This window comes from Strigops habroptila, chromosome 1, assembly GCF_004027225.2.
Source record: "Strigops habroptila isolate Jane chromosome 1, bStrHab1.2.pri, whole genome shotgun sequence".
NCBI classification, from domain to species: Eukaryota; Metazoa; Chordata; class Aves; order Psittaciformes; family Psittacidae; genus Strigops; species Strigops habroptila.
In genome coordinates, this window is record NC_044277.2 from 57,515,313 (window position 1) to 57,535,814 (window position 20,502).

General features: G+C 33.9%; 1 protein-coding gene across 1 annotated transcript in view; it reads right to left on the reverse strand.

Annotated features, from left to right (window-relative positions):
* RTTN (rotatin) overlaps positions 1 to 20,502 on the reverse strand; it is an 88,423-nt gene that overhangs the window by 52,679 nt on the left and 15,242 nt on the right. The window contains exons 10-22 of the mRNA XM_030498351.1: positions 19,432 to 19,547; positions 16,887 to 17,057; positions 15,370 to 15,582; positions 14,014 to 14,126; positions 12,742 to 12,868; positions 10,538 to 10,663; positions 8,312 to 8,428; positions 6,306 to 6,445; positions 5,890 to 6,061; positions 4,756 to 4,855; positions 3,557 to 3,645; positions 786 to 903; positions 437 to 533 (exon numbers count right to left, since the gene is read on the reverse strand). Of these exons, the coding sequence (XP_030354211.1) occupies positions 437 to 533; positions 786 to 903; positions 3,557 to 3,645; positions 4,756 to 4,855; positions 5,890 to 6,061; positions 6,306 to 6,445; positions 8,312 to 8,428; positions 10,538 to 10,663; positions 12,742 to 12,868; positions 14,014 to 14,126; positions 15,370 to 15,582; positions 16,887 to 17,057; positions 19,432 to 19,547 (1,699 nt within the window). The remainder of the gene's footprint in view (positions 1 to 436; positions 534 to 785; positions 904 to 3,556; positions 3,646 to 4,755; positions 4,856 to 5,889; positions 6,062 to 6,305; positions 6,446 to 8,311; positions 8,429 to 10,537; positions 10,664 to 12,741; positions 12,869 to 14,013; positions 14,127 to 15,369; positions 15,583 to 16,886; positions 17,058 to 19,431; positions 19,548 to 20,502) is intronic.

Sequence of the window (20,502 nt, forward strand, 5' to 3'; positions counted from 1 at the left end):
TATCATAAGCTGAGGTCTGTTGGTTTAAGAACAACTGCTACACTTAAAAACCAAGATAAAAAGGTGAATTATAATTAAGTTTAAAAACCCACGCCTACAGATAGCTATTTCATTTCTGTATTTTCCATTTATGGAAAACATGGATTACAGACCAACCAGGGGTTTTTGAAAATTAAACTTCAAATAAACACTGAGGTACAAAGTATTTATACTGAAAAAAAATGCCATGTAGACCTATGCAGCATGCAACCCAAGTATTGAAACTACTTGTCTGACCTACAAATATGCAATTTTTATATATAAAAGTTTGGGTCATAATTTGAGATATATATGTGTGTATATATATATATACACTTAACTTATATACATAAACTTATTTTCATTAAAACCTGAAATTTTGACAAGAGAGTATGCCATTAAATAACTTTTTTCATACCACATTTCTGTTCTTGCTACTTCATCAAACAACAGAAGACAAAGCAATACTGTAGTTTCAGTTAAAACAGCAGGATCATTTTGGAATATCAGGGAAGCTGAATGAAACAAAGATATTTAAAAATGTGTTAGAAAACATATATACAACTACATACAATGACACTGGTAAAAAAAATGTGCCAAGATCTTAAACAGATGCCACAACACAGGTAATACTCGCACACAGTGATTTATATTTTAGAGACTCTGAAGTGATCCAAGGCTCTTAAGAAGGCTATTGGTTAAATATCTAACCGTATTTCACAGATCTCCTTTTCATGCATGTATTACAGTCAAAACAGAATCTTTACCTCTGAATAGCGAAAGCAGTAAAGATGATTGCTGTGCTAGGGACAGACGAACAGCTGGATCAGCATACACAAGTTTGCGTAAGAGTGTTAGACATGGTAACACTATGGATTCCATAAGCTGCAGGAACAGAGAAAAGAATTAAATACAGATAACAAATAGGATAATCTATTATGAGATGCTTAATACAAACTCATGCTATGAAGCAATACATTCCACCATTTATAGTAAAATAGAATTTTCTTAGACAAGGACATTTAATCCAGATGATAAATGCATATTCATTAGAAAATATTTATTCACTTCTGGTTTTATTTTATTAGCAATTGATGGTCATTTTATTGGGCTCTATCATTGTAACACAATTATAACATTTGCTTTCAAAATACGTATTTTTAAGTGGCATGTGACCTGAAAGATTAAAAAAAACCCCAAATATTTACAAAAATGTAAGTTTATTAAAGGTTTTTTTTTAAAAGCAAATAGCTTATTGTATCACATTCATTTTCTGGGTCCTAATCTTTTAGATAAGGAAATCTAAGAAGGAAAAGCAGTCCAATAAAAGTTAAATTATCAGTGACCAAAACCATGACCAAAGTCACTGCTCCTAACAATGAGAAGGCACTATGTCTTTCACAGTACCATTACTTTGCCCGTGTGCAGTTTTGCCTTTAAAATTTGTTTTGTAAACCAAATGCAGTTTAGTTTAATACTGAATAAACAAAAATGCTGCTTATTTAGTACGGAAAGAGTCTTTTGCACAACCAAACATAAAGCCTTATTTAAACAGTACTTTTTCCGTTTACTATTTCCTTTATCCTTTTCTCAGTAGACACTTTTCTAAGAACAGGCAAGGTTTTTTTCCATTTGATTTTTTGTTTGTTTTTCTTTTCGATTGATTTTAGGATGAAATAAAAAAAGCATCATTTAAGGGCAGAACCAGTATCTGGGCTAGATTCCTTCAGGATAGTGTCCCAATGACTTAATCAAACGTACATGGTCTTTCTTTGACCTAACGAAACTCTCACTACTTTTTGTTTAAACTAAACTGTATCAACACAAGAGACAAGTAGTGCTCCTCAGAGCTTGAAGAGGCTGAGGATGGGACTTCTACTGGTTGTGCTCAAGAGACAGGAGTAAGACTACTTAGTCTGCAGAGGAAACATTTTACGGTTATTTTACAGAGCTGAGACAAGGCAGTACAAAATTAAATATAATCCTTTGTAAACAAGAAAATTCAGTTTTAAGTAACTTTAAGCATGGTGGCTTTGTACATAACAACAAACTTTCCAAACCTAAAAAGTCCAACCAAAAGAACATAATAAGGATCATTGTATAAGATAAATCATTGTAGCTGACATAGTTTTAGAACCTTATGACCTTCGCACAAAATTTATTGTAAGCACTGCACCAGCTACTAAGAAGGAGAAAAATGACTGCTATAGCTGAACCCAGGACAAGCAAAACAGGACTGTAGATAAAGAGTGTCTGAAACTAGCAGATGTTCAGGATGTGCTGTAGCTAAGTTAACTGATAAGTAGAAGGACGAGAAGAAATCGCTCACTTATGTCAGCAGCGTTACCGAACTAATTAAACTGGCGTAAGCACTTATCTACTGTGCAAACCTCAAAGACTACCAGAACAAGAATTCAAGGAAAAGATAAGGTGATGAAGAGGAAGATAATGAAGAAACGACCACCAAAGGTCTCAAAGACCCCTACCATAATAAAGTGCGCATGCAGGAAGAATGTTCCAGGAATGTGATGTCATGTATAAACAACTTCATGAATATGTATACAATATAATGAATATGTATGACTAACGACAATATAATCATGGTTTGCTTGATGCTTGGACAGAATATGCTAGGAGGAGCTATCCCCCGTGTTCTCCGGCGCCACAATAAAGAATACCTGCTTGTCAACTTAAAACTTTGTTGACGAGTTCCTGATGAGTTCTACAAATCAAGAGCAGAGCATTTGGGATCCAAAACTTCTATCAATACAGAGCTGACAAATTTCTGAATGCTTGCACTTGAAGTGCAAGCTGTCAGCTTACGTTCTCCTGCTGACTTGATCTAAACCATTCATTTTTCAACATGTGCACTTTTAGACTTCTCCTCCTAAATACTCTGGAGCTTCCAACATGTAAAGTTTGCACATCCTATTTAGTATAAGGATCTTGCATTCCACAAGCCATATATGCAAAAGAAAGGTGTCACAGACCCTTAAGAGTTGTTACCTGTGCCCTTCCTGGATGTTTGTTATAGTTTTGATAATGCTAAGATTCTCTTAATGAAAGAAGATTGATTTGCCAACCTATGAGAATAGTATATCAGAACTTCCCTGAAGCTTTCTCAGTAAAGACCAAAACCCAAAAATTTCTTGGTCTTAAAAAAAAAAAAAAAAAAAAAAAGTGTTATATAGCATATTGTAGTCTCTAAACTTAAGTCCTGAAGCAAATTAAAAGTAAAAATGAGATGTTATTGTATATGGGAATCTACATGTCAGATTGAGTTTCAGGTATAAGTAATTTTCCGACCAATATAAGATCACCTTACCAGGGAGGGTGTCAGGACATAAGATCACATTTGGAGTTGAGTGTATATTTGTGGTAGATGGCCAAGCTTTGCATTTTTGCAGTAAATTTGTTTCTAAACGTTTGTATTCCGTGCCATATTAACACAAAGTTTAGTGTTATAAATGCAGAAAAAGGCAAATTTTATTACTGTTGTGCTGTGCAATGATTGAAGAACTTGTCACGGTATTTTTACCTTGCCATCTACATGTATACAGTCATTAAGGTAAGCCAAAATCTTTTCTATCATACCCAACTTTTTCACAATGCCATGCATTTTGGTATCTGTAAGAAAAACAGAAGATAGTAAGAATCACTGGTTCTGCAGCAATTTAATACTAAACTTCTTCCTGCAAGATCACAAACTTTTGCTGGTGAGAACAAGTTTCCAAAATTGACAATCAAGAGAACAAGCACAGCTCTAGCTCTACCAATGCAAGCCTCCTCAAAGTCTTGAACACTAGACTCTCAAATATCTTGCATAACTTTCCATAAGAACTTCATGTTCCACAACTATAGCGATCCCCAGGGCAACTCAATTTCAGTCAAATGTGGATAGTAGTAGACAGTTGACATTTCCTCATTCCTGTGATTATTTTTCTGACAAGTATTAATTTTAATATTATCTAAGACTTCACCTTCCTACAGTGAAAAACTTACGTTCCATCATTAGGATTTGAGTTCCTTAAACAAAACATACTTGAATTAGAGTTTGAGTAGGTAAAGTACAAACATCCAGGTTTGAAACAATACAGTTAAGACCTTGCACAGAGTCAAATAATGCTCTATTCAGGATTGCTTATTTGCATCTTAATTCAACCAGATCTTCTTTACCAGAATTCATAATTTTTCCCCATGCAAGTGACACAATTATAAAAAAAAACCTGTGATGTAAATTTATGATTTTAGTCACTTAAATCATAAAAAATAAAAGGAGGTACACTTTCCTTGTGAACATATTAGATGAAATGCCGCAGCAAGTCTGCCTCTTGACATTGACATAGAGTGTAACCTTGGAAGCTTAGCTTGAGTTTACTGAACTCTCATTCACACAAATAGCATTTCAATCCATTTTAACTGTACTCAGCCAAACTGAAAATGCAGGAAGAAATTCAGAATGACACAAGAAATTCTTCACTAAGTATAAAATCCTATTAGCTAGCCTGTGTAATCTAAGAAATAACACTATTTCTATTTCTTATTCTTGAGGGATACAACAATGAATAACATTTTTTTTTTAATTAACAGATCATCCATTATAATGTTAAAATTCTGGTCCAACAATATACATAAAAATTACAGACTACCCTTAGCACAAGCATATAGGAAACACAGCAAAATTGCAAGCTCACGCAATGATCAGCACATGAACATAAATTTTTTGAAAAAATTTACCTTCTAAAATGATTGCTAGCTGCTCAGCTGCAGACTTTCGTAAAATGAGGTCAACAGCATCAGAAGTCAAGATATCATACAGCTTTTCAACAGTTTCTACCTAAAAGTAAAACTATATTAGATTTACGCCCAGTACACTATTACAAAACAAGGTAACCAGCCAAATTCCCCAACAGAAAGTAGAAAAAACCTAAATTCCTCATTAGAATATATTTGATTAGGTTCCACATGCATGTAATAAGAAAGGATTAGTTTATAATCTTTTTGCAACAACTCTCTAACACCTGTGGAATATAACAAGATGACAGTTTCTAGTGCACAGATTTCTAACAAAAAATGCTTAATTTATGTAGGATTACAGAAAGTTCAATACTACACAGAAAGACCAGAATATGCTTCTAAGTCTGTGAAGGGGACTGACCTTTTTAATGACAATAGGGTTAGAGAAATTTAAATAATGTTACATATCCATACAAATTTATGTCCTAAATTCTTGATGAATGTAGGGAAATAGTATAATTCCAGTGTACAAGGAGCTGTCAATTTTTTTTCAGGTGGCCAGCATCTTAGCATTTGTTTAACATGCTGTTGTTAATCTAAAAGTTTTGCGGATAAAGAAGAAAGGAGCATGGAGGGGAAATGGTAAAAACTGAAAAACAAAAAAGTTTTCCGATAGGTCAAATACTTGTGATTTATTTTTCACTTTGCAAAAGCAGCAACATTAAGAAAACACAGTCATAGTTTGTAATCTATTTTAGAATATTTCATATTCGAAATTTGTGTCTATTTAAGTAAAAATTGATTTTGTGGGGAAAAAAATTTTGTGAGAAAAAAATCAGACTCTGTGTACAATGAAATTATTGTAAACAGAGCAGTCTTGTGGTCTCTGTACACAAGTCTTGCTGTTAAACTTAACAGGGGGTGGAGGGGTGGGAGGAGGAATTTTCTTATTGTTGCACATGGTAACATAAAAACTACTGTTTAAGTTCATACAGAAAGAATATATCAATGGATTTCTTTTTATGAAGCAAGCCAATTTGTATGAAACACTGCAACCTTCAGAAAGTGGTAACTTCAGTGACTGAGCAGGTAGAAGAGCTGATCATGGATAATATTTAGACAGAGTTTACTCACCTTAAATATTGACTCTGTTTTATCATCCAATTTTAGCTCAATAGCTCTACCTATAACCAATAAGTTTGAAATGCTGGAAAGCACACTACCATGCAGATGCGGGCGTTTCAGGTTTGCCCCCTCTTCATTCAAAAGATGGAATGTCAAATGTTTAAGTGCTACAGAACGAACCCTAAAGGAGTAAACAATTAAAATAAATACATAAAGTCCTCATACTGGAAAACTTTAGCTGTATAGTAAAAAATTAATTAGTTTATAGAATTCATACAGTGGCAGAGGGAGTACTTACTAATTCAATATTGATTAATACAGCTTTCGAATCAAACCACTGCATAATAATCAGTTGGATTTTTAGGGAAAACATTTATGTCATCAACATTAGAAGACGCTCCGAAATGCTACAGGGCATTACTTACAACTGCTTTTTTGAGAAGAGAAGACGCAGAGCGGCTCGTAGTCTAGTAGTTCTAGGGAGAATACCCTCTCCTTTCTCAGAGGTTGTTTCACTCAAATTGAGGATACAGTTACCTAGCGTATCTTTTGTGTCAGCATAACCCTAAATCAAACAAACAAAAACTTCCAAAATTAAAATCCACTTACTAACTTAGCAAAATCGACAAGGTAGTTCCCCTTTTAGAGGCTAAGAGAGGTTGGGGAAGCAGCAACACCTGGAAAAAAAAATTAATAACCCTTAAGAAAACACTTGATATCTGTAGATTAACACTCCTCCATAAAAACAATTTTAAAAATTAATGAATGATCCTGTATACAAACCAAAATAAAGATTTTTACATGGCTCAGAGGTACTTTGACCTGAAGCCTTATCTTTCAATTTGTTAACGCGATGATGCTCTATAAGGCCAGTTTCCATTTCAAAAAGATAAAATAAAATAAATAAAATAAAATAAATAAAAAAGTCCCTACAAGGGAATTGCTTCACGACATTAAAACTTATCTACTTCCAGATATTTCATCAAAGCGTTTTCACATAGAAGCAAGACAAACCAGAATCAGTTACGTCAAGTAATGATACCACAAACATTTAAAACTTAGAGTAAAATACAAGACATTTTATATGCATCAGGTAAATACAGGCCTCTGATGTGTTGTGCTCAAGTATCTATTGTACACAGCCAATACAGGTTATTAAATTGAAAATTCTACTCACAAAAATGAGAGCAAGGATAAATTCTTTCTCGTTTGTTAAGTCCACAACTTACATTACCCCCCCCATTCAATCTTGAATATTAATGGAAGATATGTAGGTGGGTAACACAGAAAAGCTGACATTACTGGGCGAGAAAGCTCTGAAGTAACCTTTGTCCCACCACTTTAAAGTTCTCAGTATATTTCCTCTGCATCAATTTTCTGTCTGAGCCTTCTGTTTCATGACCTATCTTATTTGCAGTATCTCCCCATTTTTGCCTCAATCTTTGTGTAGTTTATGTAAGGGCTTAAGTCATATAAGCAGTTTTTTCAACTTATGGTAATAGTGTGGTGGAGGCAATAAATGAACATATAGCAGTGATACGAATAAGTAGGTATGACTATCAAGGGTGATATTTTTGGAGAAAACAAAGACAAAAAGTATACTTGGATGTATTAGCCAAGTCAAATAAGAGACAGAATTAAAGCAAAAAACCAGACATCAGGAATAACAGACATCTGACAGGTGCATCAAAATATCTAATCTGGAAGATTATAGGAAGATAATAGAAGGGAAATTTCTAGCACCAGAAAAAAATGGTAAATAATCTGGATGAAGCAATTAGGCTGAAAATCAGACCAAGAAAAACACAAGTTCCCATTAGATCAAGCTGAGATTCAAGATAACAAAAAGAAAATTTGCACATTGTTACAGATATGAAGACTAAGGTGTAAATTTAACACTGTTGATACTTCTACAATATTGGAAACAAGAAACAAAAAACAAGTATCAAAATATACAGAAAATACAGCTTACACCTATTGCTATTTATTGGGTGCATACTTGATCACAAAATTATATAATCATCACAGAGGAGTTATAACTTAAGATATGAGAGACATTCTAGTAATTACTAGCTAATTTTAAAATTCATGCAATGTTTTAATCTATACTTGGATTATCCACCCATATCTTCAAGCCATTTAAGTCCCAGTCAGTACTTGCTGATTTCTACTACGACATGTCAAAGTTTCACATTCTAGTAATATCAGGCTCAAATTTGTCTGCAAATTCAAAGTAGTAACTCTGACTGGTATTAGGACCCGTATAAAACATTTCTCCATTTGACATCCAACAAAACAAGTTTGTAGGCATATTACTGTTAACATATTTTTCATCTGCTACTTAGTGAATATTCTGTTTGTTGTTTAACATAATAGTGGTGTTGTTTACATGACTTCACACAACAAATTCAGATAAAGTGTTTTGAAGTACCTGTAAAACAGGAATGACAGGACAGAGGGCCTCAATGAACTTGTTCCAAGTCAGTACTGCCATTACTAATTGTCCCTGCAATAAATGCATCAGAATGGCCTTGGCTGTAGAGTTCACCTGCTCAATAACACAAAAAAAGAAACTAATGCAACCGCTTGCGTGTCTAGGTCAGTTTATCAATCCTGTGATTGGAAACTTTATATTAAAAATATCCTTTCTCTTTGAGATGTTTATATACAAAATATCGTCACTGCAGAATGCTACTTTTAAATTGTCAATCACGCTAAACATTAAGTTGTTAGAAAAGCCTCTCAGATAAGACACACAAATAATTCTACCTAAATAGCACTCAATTATTTTCCCCTTAGAACTCCGGTTTGTCTGTTCTGAAATAAAACAAATCACTACTTCAAATTATACACCTATTGGACCCTCTATCCTCCAGATAAAATAAATTATGTTCCGTTTCTTTCCTGACCGTACATTTCATTCCCAGCCTTTATAGTATGCTTTGATATGCTCCTGAAGATACAGGAAGAGGCTTGAAGCCTGTTACATGACAATTTCACTTGCTTGAGGCAAACAGTCAAACTAAGAAAGTTACCAAATATTTCAAATTGTACATGGATTCATCTGAACCTCTTTATCAAAAAAAGAAAAAAGGTATATTATGTATATGATACAGCACTTCTACTGTATTAACGTATCCAGCGTACAGTACATAATGTATACTATATGCAATATTAAAGTATTTAAAAGCTAATATTACTGCAATGGGAACAGAAGGGAAAAAAACCCCAGCTTCTCTGAATTCACTCTTCCTTGCATAGTGTAAAAACATCTAACATCAGCAGCTAAAAATCTGCATTTTATGCCAGAGCTAAAAATCCCCTCACCCCAGACAACAAGAACAGCCTTTAATAATATCACTCCAGCCTATCTTTAAGGGACTGGATTTGTAAGATCACATAGCAAATCTTATACCCAATCTTGGAATACAAGGTTCTTCTCATCAATACAATGTCTTCTCATCATCACATGCTTGAAAGATTAAACTGATGCTTTATGAAAACTTAAGTAGCAGATATAAATCCAAGAAGTAAAAAAAAAAAATATGCTTGGATAGGATCTTAATTATGTATTTTGTTAGACTAACAAAAAGAATGCATTATAAGGTAAAGAGAACAAAATGAGATAATTTTGTAAACATGCATTCTCCGTCTCAACAATCTTTTCAAATTCAGTATCAATGGAAGTCTATTTGTTATGCTCAACCAGTCACTAAAAGAGAAAACTGACAGTCTTTTTAATAAGGCATCCAAGGGAGTAGACGAAATAAATGCGTTCCTTGAAAAAGATAAGTTACATACAAAGTACAAATACACTGCACGTTATCAAAAGGTATTTTACTTTTCCTTTTAAAATGCTAAAATCTAAAAATTCATTTCTAAATGGAATTGTGCACAATACTGTGTTACAAAAAAAATTTTCATTTTAGGAGACATGCAAAAAAAAAAAAAAAAAACCAACCCAAAAAACGTTAGTCAATATTCTTTCCCCTTATAGATCAGCTATAAAGTAGTTACAAATAACTTAAGTAATCTTTTACCTCTCTCAGAACTCCTTAATTAGCTATATATGTGAACTAGGAAATAGCAGATATACGTTAAGCGTTCAGGGATATAAACAAACCCAATGGAAATTTGACCCTATTTTATAATACTATAAAACACTTCTATAATACTCAGGTAATTAAACACTGATGTGTTTGTAGTGATGAAATACATTTTTATATTGAAGACATTGCATATTTGTAATGTCTTTTTGCTCCTTAACCAATGCACACATTTCAGACATCATCCCACCTTTACAAAGACTTGAGACTTCATGCTTTCCATGGAAAGCATCATACATACTATTTCATCATATGCACATTTTATTAGGGCTGAATATATTACACAAAAACATTAGAAAATATAGCTTCCTCATTTTTCATTGGTCTTTATTACATTTAACAGCATCCTATGCCTATAAAATTCTTTTGCCTCTGAATTCATCATAAAAAAAATATTTCCACTTACTGCAACTTCACTGTTTGCACAGCTTTTCTATGTACAAGAAACTACCATAGTCAAAACTTCAGGTAAGCCTCAGGCCACCATGGAGAATATCAACACCTACTTTACATGCACGTCAACTTATAAATATAGCTACTAAACACAGTACCTCATTCTTGTCTTCCTGAAGGCCAAACGTACAGATTTCATATAAAACTTTAGGATGAAGAAGAAAATGTACTCCGTGGCAGATTGAAGACACAGGCTTAGCAATATTAGGAATACCTAAACAGTCCTTCAGTAAAAATAAAGTTGGTTAGTTTTAAAATTCATAAAAGAAAAAATTCAAACACTCTCCAGTACTGTATCTTGTTTTATAGACTGCCTGAAGTTGTCTGCCAGGCTTTCTCCATGCAGTCTACAAGACTACAGTTCTGAAAGCCCCGGAAGAAACACCAACTTTATAGATCGATGACTGAAAATTCCCTTGCTATGCAGGACCGAGAAAAATATAAAATAATTTTGGTTTTATTTTAAAGAATAGTGAAAATAAACTAGACAAACTTAATATGTTTCTTGGTATTACATTAAGTAAAACCTAAAACAGGCAAGTAAAAATCTCACAAAAAGATACAAATGTCATTCAGTAGAGAGAGTTTTCTTGTGAAAGACTAGCTCCAGCATCTTTGTACATTAGCGAATTGTGCTATAAGCACAGTAAGTTTAGCTGATGTCCATTACAGAAAATTATTATTAGAATAAAGCATTATGTCAAAGCTTTTATTTTGTGAGCCAATATTACTGAATACCTGAATGAATATGACCTGATGAATACGACATTGCCGTTCTTCAAACAGAGTATAGCCATACTTTTAGGAAGTTCATACTCTTTATAAAAAATTAAGGGAGTGACAAAATATTCATATAAAACAAAAGCAAAACCAAAACAACCCCACATTATTGTTTTTTTTTCCCTTCACTAAACTTCCTCGTAAAAAGCAGAAAAGCACTCAACACAAAATTATTTTTGCCCAAGTACTAAAAAAAAAAAGATTAAAAAAAAAAAAAAACACAAAAAACCACACACCCCCCACCAAAAAAAACAAAACCAAACCTCCCCACCTCCAAAAAAAAACAAAAAAAAAAAAAAAAAAAAATCACCACCCACACTAAAGGGAAGTGAAAAATTGCTATGAAGGGAATAGAATCTGTCCTTAACAAGTGGGTTCGTATGAACCTCATGAGGTTCAACAAGGCCAAGTGCAAGATCCTGCACCTGGGCTGGGGCAATTCACCATATCAATACAGACTGGATGATGAATGGATTAAGCAGCCCTAATGAGAAGTACCTGGGGATACTGGTGATGAAAAACCAGACATGAACCAGCAATGTGCACTCACAGCCCAGAAAGCCAACTGTATCCAGGACTGCACCAAAAGGAATGTTACCAGCCGGCTGGAGGAGGTGCTTCTGCCCCTCTACTGTGCTCTGAGAGCTCAGCTGGAATACTGCATCCAGCTCTGTTGTCCTCAGACATGGACCTATTGTAGGGGTTCCAGAGAAGGCCACAAAAATCAGAGAGATTGAACACCTCTCCTATGAAGAAAGGCTGACAGAGTTGGGGTTGTTCAGCCTGGAGAAGAGAAGGCTCCAGGGAGACCTTATTGCAGCCTTCCAATACTTAAAGCGGGCCTACAAGAAAGACAGGGACAAACTTTTTAGCAGGTTCTGTTGCAATAGGACAAGGAGTAATGCTTTTAAAGTAAAAGAGAGTAGATTCAGACTAGGTATAACGAAGAAATTTTTTTTACAGTGATGGTGGTAAAACATGGGAATGGGTTGCCCAGAGAGGTGGTAGTTGTCCCATCCCTGGAAACGTTCAAGGTCAGGTTGAACGGGGCTCTGACCAACCTGATCTAGTGAAAGGGGTTGAACTAGATGACCTTTAAGGGTCCTACCCAAACAAGCCTGTGGGGTTCTATGAACCTCATTTCAGCAGACAAGCAAAACTGAACACTTGAATTCTTTCAAAAGCAAAATTAAATAAAAACATGCAAGAGCAGCAAAAAAAAGAAAAAAGAAAGCTTTATTAAGGATCTTCTTAAAAAATAAAATTGTCAGTCACTAGTTTTTCCCTCTATAGAGTTCTTGTCATTCTGAAGTGTAGTACCTGAAGTATATAATCTAACCAAGCAGATTTAATACCAAAAATGTAACAGCAAACTGCAAGCCCAGACCTGTACAGGTTTCACAGTGTCACTTATGTAACACAGTAAACAGAATTTGCATTAAAAATGCTTTCAATGAGGAAATCATATAATAGGCATTATTCAGCACACCACCAACAGTATTAAGCAAGCATTAGTTCTAACCTTAACCACTTCCAAACAGCAGTGATAGGCTTCAGCTTTTATATTCAGCGACGGATGAGACAACAGATGGAGAAGCACCTTCTGACCCTCAGCCTGGAGCAATGAGTTAGCCTCAGCAGACTTCCAACTACAAATGAAAAATAATTAATTTAACTATTACTTATTTTACAGTACCCAAAGATGCCTACAAAAATTTTCCTGTTAAATTTCAGCATAATCTCTAAAAAATACATCCTGAAACGGCATACAGCCTGAAAAATGACTTGGCAGAAGTTCAGAGATCACAATATATTTGCCAAAATCATAATATCAATCTTCACTTTTGTACATTTTTTTTTTCATACATACAGGTAATCAGAGACCATAGTTTTTCAAAATTCTCTCTTCAGAATTAGGAGCCTGACAAACATTTATGTTCATCTGAAAACATAAAATTCTATTGAGCTTCAATACACCCCTTAGATCACAGTATACGATTATAAAAAAAAATTCTATGCCTTCAGAATTTTTTTACTTTTGGATGTAAAAGTCCATCTCACTATCACAAAGTGAATTTATGTTAGTTAAAAAAGTTGAAGTGAATTTCCTGTTGCCTGAAGCAGTAATCAAACAATAATTAATTCTAAAAGGATGAGAAGACTGAAAAGTGTTTTGATGTTTCATAATTTAAAATACTTATTAGAGAGCTCATAAATGTAGTTTCAATTGAAGAAAAATCCCTAAAGTCAAATTCTGAATCAGTATAAAATTAAGATTTTTGTATTTCTAATTAAGTGTTCAATACAGAACATTTCCAGGCACCACAGGGTAACTTAAGTTCTCAAACTAGAGACATGGAAAATCTAAAAAGCAACAAAAACATGCTGTTTAATAAATGAGATGCCATACTGTAATATAAAGCATCTACAATAAAATAAGCCCTTTAGGATATCTGAAAGTAAAATAAAAGTTGGAACAAAAGAATTTTTAAAAGTTTCAAAAACACACCAAAGAGTTTTAAGACTGTTTCTTTGTAAATCACATAGTAACTTTATCTACATAAAAGTTTATACATAGAAAAGAATAAAACAGTTTTTTAGCACCGGAAATTCAATTTTCAAGAAACCTACTACAGAATGACACAAATTATTTAGAGGAGATCTTTCAACAGCTAAAAGAAAACAACTGTTCAAATACACGGATTAACAAATCGAGCTTCTACTTCAGAAACTTCATCCATAAAATAAAGATTGTATTTATTCAAGTAAGAGTTTTAAATAGTAATGTACTCACATATTTGAGCATATGTGAATGTATTCCTGAAGCAAGGGAAAATGTTGATGGTAGGGTAGACTACTCAAGGCCTGATCTGCCAATTCTACTAATTCAGAAAGATTCTTGTCCCCCTGAGAAGTAAAATTAAGAGAAAGAAACTATCAAGAATTAGTAATGTTAAAGTACACATGTTAATCATAATCTTTCCAAATTTATCGTCATTTAATAGTGTACTAAGTAGGGTTTGGTTCAGCCTTTCACAGGAGTTTATAATTAACCTGATTAACAAATTCAATAGATTACAAACAAATACATTTTAGAACTTACTCTTGGGAGCTGAAAACCCTTCAGTTGCTGAATCCAAATAAACTTCTATTAAACTCAAAAGGAATCACATATCTAACATTTCACAGCACGAATACTGTAACTCTATTCAAAACATTTTCTAAAATGATTGAGTAGACATCCTTGAATACCTTATGCTTTCAATCAAATTACTATTTTTTAAAATCAATACGCATTTTATGCGAGAAGAGTATAATTAATATCTTCATAGTTAAATATTAAATATTTAGCTATTACTCATTAATAATAATTATTACATTTAAGTTTGTTATTTGGGTTTATTTTTTTAAATTTAAGTACATATGCCTTCATACTCTTGGTTACCAAATACATTAAACTGAGCCATTTAAATTTGTTGGAGTTAACTTTATTGTAAATAGCATTTTACAAGCAAAGTATTGCTTCTATTAAGTTCAGAACCTGCCTACATAAAGGATAGATTAACTCAGATTTAAGATAGCACTACATTTATATTGCTGCATTTTATTAATTTATTTTAGTATCAGTGGAACCAGCATCTCGCTCAATTACTTTTCTAATGGAGAAGAATATTTTGGTACCATGCTAGAATCTCTTAATGAATAAAGCAAAATATATTAGTTGTCTTCATAACAAAGTGAAACACACAAATCTCAGAGCCTGGAAGTAGTTGTTTATTAGAGCTACAATTGTCAATTGGGAATTAAAGTTTTCTGAACTATTTAAATACTGAACAACATACATACACACACACACACACTTAATAGAGTTTTTGCTTCTTTGTTACTTCTTACTTCTTTGCCCATATGAAGTCTTGTGCTCACTTCCAATCTCCAAGTGTTTATTTCTTTGGTTTTACTTAGGATAAGAGTTTTACAATCATCATGAGTTGTACCAGTGAAAACAAATATAAATTAACTATATCTTGCATAGTACAGAATATTCATGGATTTTCTTTGGCTATGCTAGACTACAGCTTTTACCACAGAGAAAGGGAAGTGGAGGAAAGAAATATGACTACAGGAAACATTTCATATAACAATTCCACACCTTCTTATGAACTTCAACCATAAAGCTACAAGTGCATTCAATTGAATATGCAGCTTCTGAAGCTTGCTTATAAATACTGTAGTTCTCAGTACTCATCTGCTCCAGATAGACTGCAATGGATTCGTAAATGCTGGGGTATTCCAAGGAAAAGGACACATCCAGAGAGAGAATAAATAAAGCATTCAGCAAACTCTTCTGTAAAACTTTACTCGCCTTTGAAAAGGAAAATAACTGTCAGAATAACAGCCTGAAAATACAGTAAACCCAACATTTGCAGTTATTCAACAAGCACAATCACTATGCTGCTACTTAAAAATCAAAGAAAGAAAAACATATTGAATAAGTTCTATATGAAGAATTACTATTTGTTTAATTAAAATGTGAGAGTTCATTAGATGTCAGTCTTCGTGTCAGTCCTGCAACCAATCACAGAAGTTGTACATGATCCAGCCACAGCACTAACCACACACACCACCGGCAAGGTCAATTTACTGTCTAAACACTAGATGGCAGAGAATACACAGACCACAATTATTTCTGTATTTAACAAAAAGTTGTCATTCCATAGTAATATCACATACTAAGAACTGGCAATTCTGTTGTTGGTTTGGCGTTTTTTCCCCACAAGTGTTACAATATTCCTCTGACTAAAATTCTGACCTCCAATACAGTAATTTTTTTTGCAACTCCTGTCACAGACAGAATTCAAATTTTGTATTACGTACATAAGAACATAAAGACAAAAATTATAAAAAATCATTATATTAATTTCTATGTTATTTGTAGGTACAAGAGACTATTTATATTAATAGTAAAAGACTTAATATTTGTGACAAAAAAGTGGTAGCTGAAAATCAATCTGCTACTCAGAAATACGTCTAAAAAAGAGCTACACTGCAATAAAGACTGATCCAAAAATAATCTAAACCCATACAGCCTTAAACACCTTCTAACACTTTCCATCCCACAAAAACTTCCAAATATCAGACCCCCCCCATCTGAAACAAATACAAAACAAACTCAAGAGCTACAACAGAACTTTTTTAAAGAGCACTGAAAGCAATGAATAATTAAAATCACTATGATGTATGAAACATAATTGCTTACTATGTTCTATCAGATTAAGAGTGATGATTTTAAACATTATGTAATTCTAGGCTTTCTTAGCCTTGCTTGCATGCATACTATAAACGAGTAGGGGGCAGCACAGCTTTGCAAATCATGCATCATACTAGAAAAAACACTATAAGAGTAGAAAGAACACTGAATTTCAGAAACTCAAAAAACTGTATTAAAAGTGGAGTTTTTAAGACTTGAAATCTGCAGAATGCACTGATAACTGAAGAACTGACAAAGTTGCCTTCTGTGATCATATATCAGCCAATGTAAATCAGCTTAATTTCTCTATCCAGTGGCTATTTTCCCAGTATTAAACATTGAGGAAGGTATCACTTTTTGACCTCTTTAATGCAAAACCAAAAGAGAATCACAATGACTTAAAATTAGTGATGGCATACCTTTTCCACAGGGAGAAGTATTTGCAGCAATCTAACAGTGAAGAGTGAAATGCTAATAAATGCCATTCTGTGATGCACCAACATCACCTCGGGCTGCTCTGCACTTATATTGCTTTTGTGGTATAATATAGTTTCCCCAAGCAAATCCAAGACCAGAAGCAATTTGTCTTTCTGAAAACAGAAATCAGAAATAAAATCATTAGAAATAATTGACACATTACTCTATCTTTACAGTGTTTATACGGCACCCAGAGCATCATTAACACAATTTACCAAATAATTTTAAAATGAAGAAACGGTACAAAATGCACAGCATTTTGTTTGTCATCTGAACAGAACTGTGCATTAGTTCTAGACCTCACTCTACCTTTAGTGTAGTGCTGAATACTTTGGTATCACTGGTAATTCTCTCCCTACATTTTTGAACTTCTGGAATTTAAACTATTTTGAAGCTCACTTTTAATATGAAAATATTAGCAGCTGTTTTGAACCTGCTAATAAAGCGTTACTCAAAAAAAAAAAAAAAAAAAAAATCACCAAAAACACCCATCACAAACCACAATCCAAACTTTGAGAACATCAAGTATTTTTTATTCCTATTCATTCTCAAAGAAAATAGCACATTTATCAGAATCACTACCATTTGCATAAATCTAGCTCACTGACAGTGGAGAAAACAAAATCAGTTTATAGAATTTTGGTTACCTGAAATAGCCAGATTTGTAGTTAAGGACACTAGAACAAAGGTAGAATTAATTTCAGTTGCCAGTTTTAGAATGACAAATACTGATTAAGAAAGCAATAATACATGTACCATTAATCTCATTAATTCCATAAACTGATAGTCACTGTTAAGTAATTAAGTATTATTTATCTTAACACAGTTGAATGAATAAAACAAGAAGCAATTGACTAAATCAAATCAGTCTTTTAAAGTAATTATCAACACATATTATTACACAGTAAGATGAAAAGGATTAATTTTCATCTTCAGGAGTTCAAAAAAGTAAGTTTGCTACAGTTTGCAGAGGCAAGAAGTGCCCCTGCTTCGAGATCATGGGAGTTTCAACTCAATAGTAAATTCAACAAGTTTATCCTTCCCTGAGACAGGGATGACTGTCTCTAAGCTAGTGATCAAAAAATGCTGAGAGGCTATGACAATTTGCAGTATCTCACTTTCTGACATGGCAGAATCAAACTGCACTTAAGTACACATGACAAAACTGGAAAACAATAAAAACTTTACTTCAGAGGAAGCAAGCATTAAAAGCATAGCTAAAACACATACAGCTACAAACTTATATATTTTTGAATGGAATTCCCAAAATATCTATTCTTCACAAAGGTATTCCAGTGCAGAGATTTAAAATTCGATAAACAAAGAAACATAAAGCAATAAAGTTATGCAAGAAATGCTTTCAAGTTTCCTAGAAAGGAGACACATGACCTCCTTCCCTTGGAGCAAAACACAAAGAGAAAGCATGTTTTCTAAGCACTGAAGTGTAACAGCTCTAAACACATAGCCTACTTCTGATAAAAGACATTTCATTTGATATAGCACTAAATAATGCAAAGGTAAGTTTAACAGTTTTTCTTAAAATTGTTCATTCAGTTATTTTTCCTTACTCAAACACTAAGACAGAAGAGGGTTTTTTTATCTCCTGCCTTGCAATTGCTTTATCAAAATTAGCTTTATTGAATCACACTGCACAGTCTAATTCTGCATCACAAATTGAAGCAGATATGTAACTTTCAATGGGAGGTCAATTTTATATCTGAAAAGTATTTTACTAAAAAAATCTCAAAGTTATACCAATGGAACAAAGTTATATCAGCAATACCCCCTTTTTTGAAAAATCAATATAGTTGTATACAATTACTCAGCTTATTTGCAGAGTTTTGCTTGTTAATGGCCTGGAAACACACATTATCTTACTAACAACGATCAGTGTGATGTATATGTGATGATGCTTACAGTTTCTACTGCTGTTAGACAGGTTTACCTGCAATGGAATATACTGATGCAAATCATACAACAACTAGATAAAAGATTATATAAAGTTTCTTATATTAAGTTCTTATATTCTTATATTAAGTTCTGCAAAAAAGGATACCATGTATTTTACAATTCCAGTCTTGAACCTACACAGTTACCTCCCTAATTTTGAATAGTTTATATAAGGAATAAAAAGAGTGAAAGTTGTCATTTACATCAAATTGGTCTCCTCATTTGTAGTCGGTGGTTCTCCCTCAGATCCCCTTCCCTACACTTGTTTCTCTCAATGGCTGCTTAACAGCCTTTCACTACAAGACAAAATTAATAACTTATTTTCTTCAGGTGAAACATCAAGTATCATCTAGTAAAAGAACTTACAATTTTTAAAAAATAATGAGGTAGTGATAGAACTAGTAATAAACTATTTAAGATTTTCAAAAGGGTAGCTCAGCAGAAGATTAGATATGTGTATGAATCACTGTGGAAAATATCACAGGCTTATAAAAGTAGACTGTTAAATACGGCTGATCAAAGACTAAAGAATCTTACCAACTCCAAAGCAAAAAGGCTATCATCTTCCCAAACATTTTCAGAAATAGCATCACCAATAAGGAACATGTCTTCAACAAGCAATTCAAGAACTTCCATCGTCACTCTCTTACTGCCTGGGAATACAAATGAGAGGATAAATTCAAATACAGGCAAAACATATTACGATATTCAGAAAACACCATTTTGAAGAAGGCATTATTCCACATCTGGAATTCTGATAGTTTAATTCTCCTACACACTTCTACTAAACTACCGCTAACTGCCCTCAACCACCAACAGCCCTCAACCACCAATAAAAGACAACAACTAGCCAAAAATCACAATGTAAGAGATCAAAGCAATCACATATTTGAAAAAAGACTGCATTTCCCCTAAATCCTACAGCAGTACATAAAATTTATTACAGCTGTAAATCCAGTTACTTGGACTTCTTTAAAGTTTAGAATAGAGCCACTTATTGCTCCCACCTAGAAAGCTAGGCTATGGATCTTCCACGCTTATTAGCTCAACATGAGCTGGCAGTGTGCGCTTGCAGCCCAGAAAGCCAACCATATCCAGGGCTGCATCAAAAGGAGCATCACCATCAGGTCGAGGGAGGTGATTCTCTCCCTCTACTTCACTCTTGCGAGTCTCCATCTGGAGTACTGCATTCAGCTCTGGGGTCCCCAATACAAGAGGGACATGGACCTGCTCAAGCAAGTCCCGAGAAGGGCCACAAAGATGATCAGAGGGCTGGAGCACCTCTCCTATAAAGACAAGCAGAGAGATTTGGGCTTCTTTAGCCTGGAAAGGCTCTAGGGAGACCTTAGAGCAGCCTTTCAGTACCTAAAAGGGGCCTGTAATGACAGCACAAGGTGGGGTGGCTTTAAACTGACAGAGGGGAGATTTAGGTTAGCTATTAGGAAGAAATTCTTTACAGTGAGGGTGGTGAGGCGCTGGCACAGGTTGTCCAGAGAAGTTGTGGCTGCTCCATCCCTGGCAGTGTTCAAGGCCAGGCTGGACAGAGCTTTGAGCAATCCGGTCTAGTGGAAGATGTCCCTTCCCATGGGAGGGGGGTTGGAACTATAT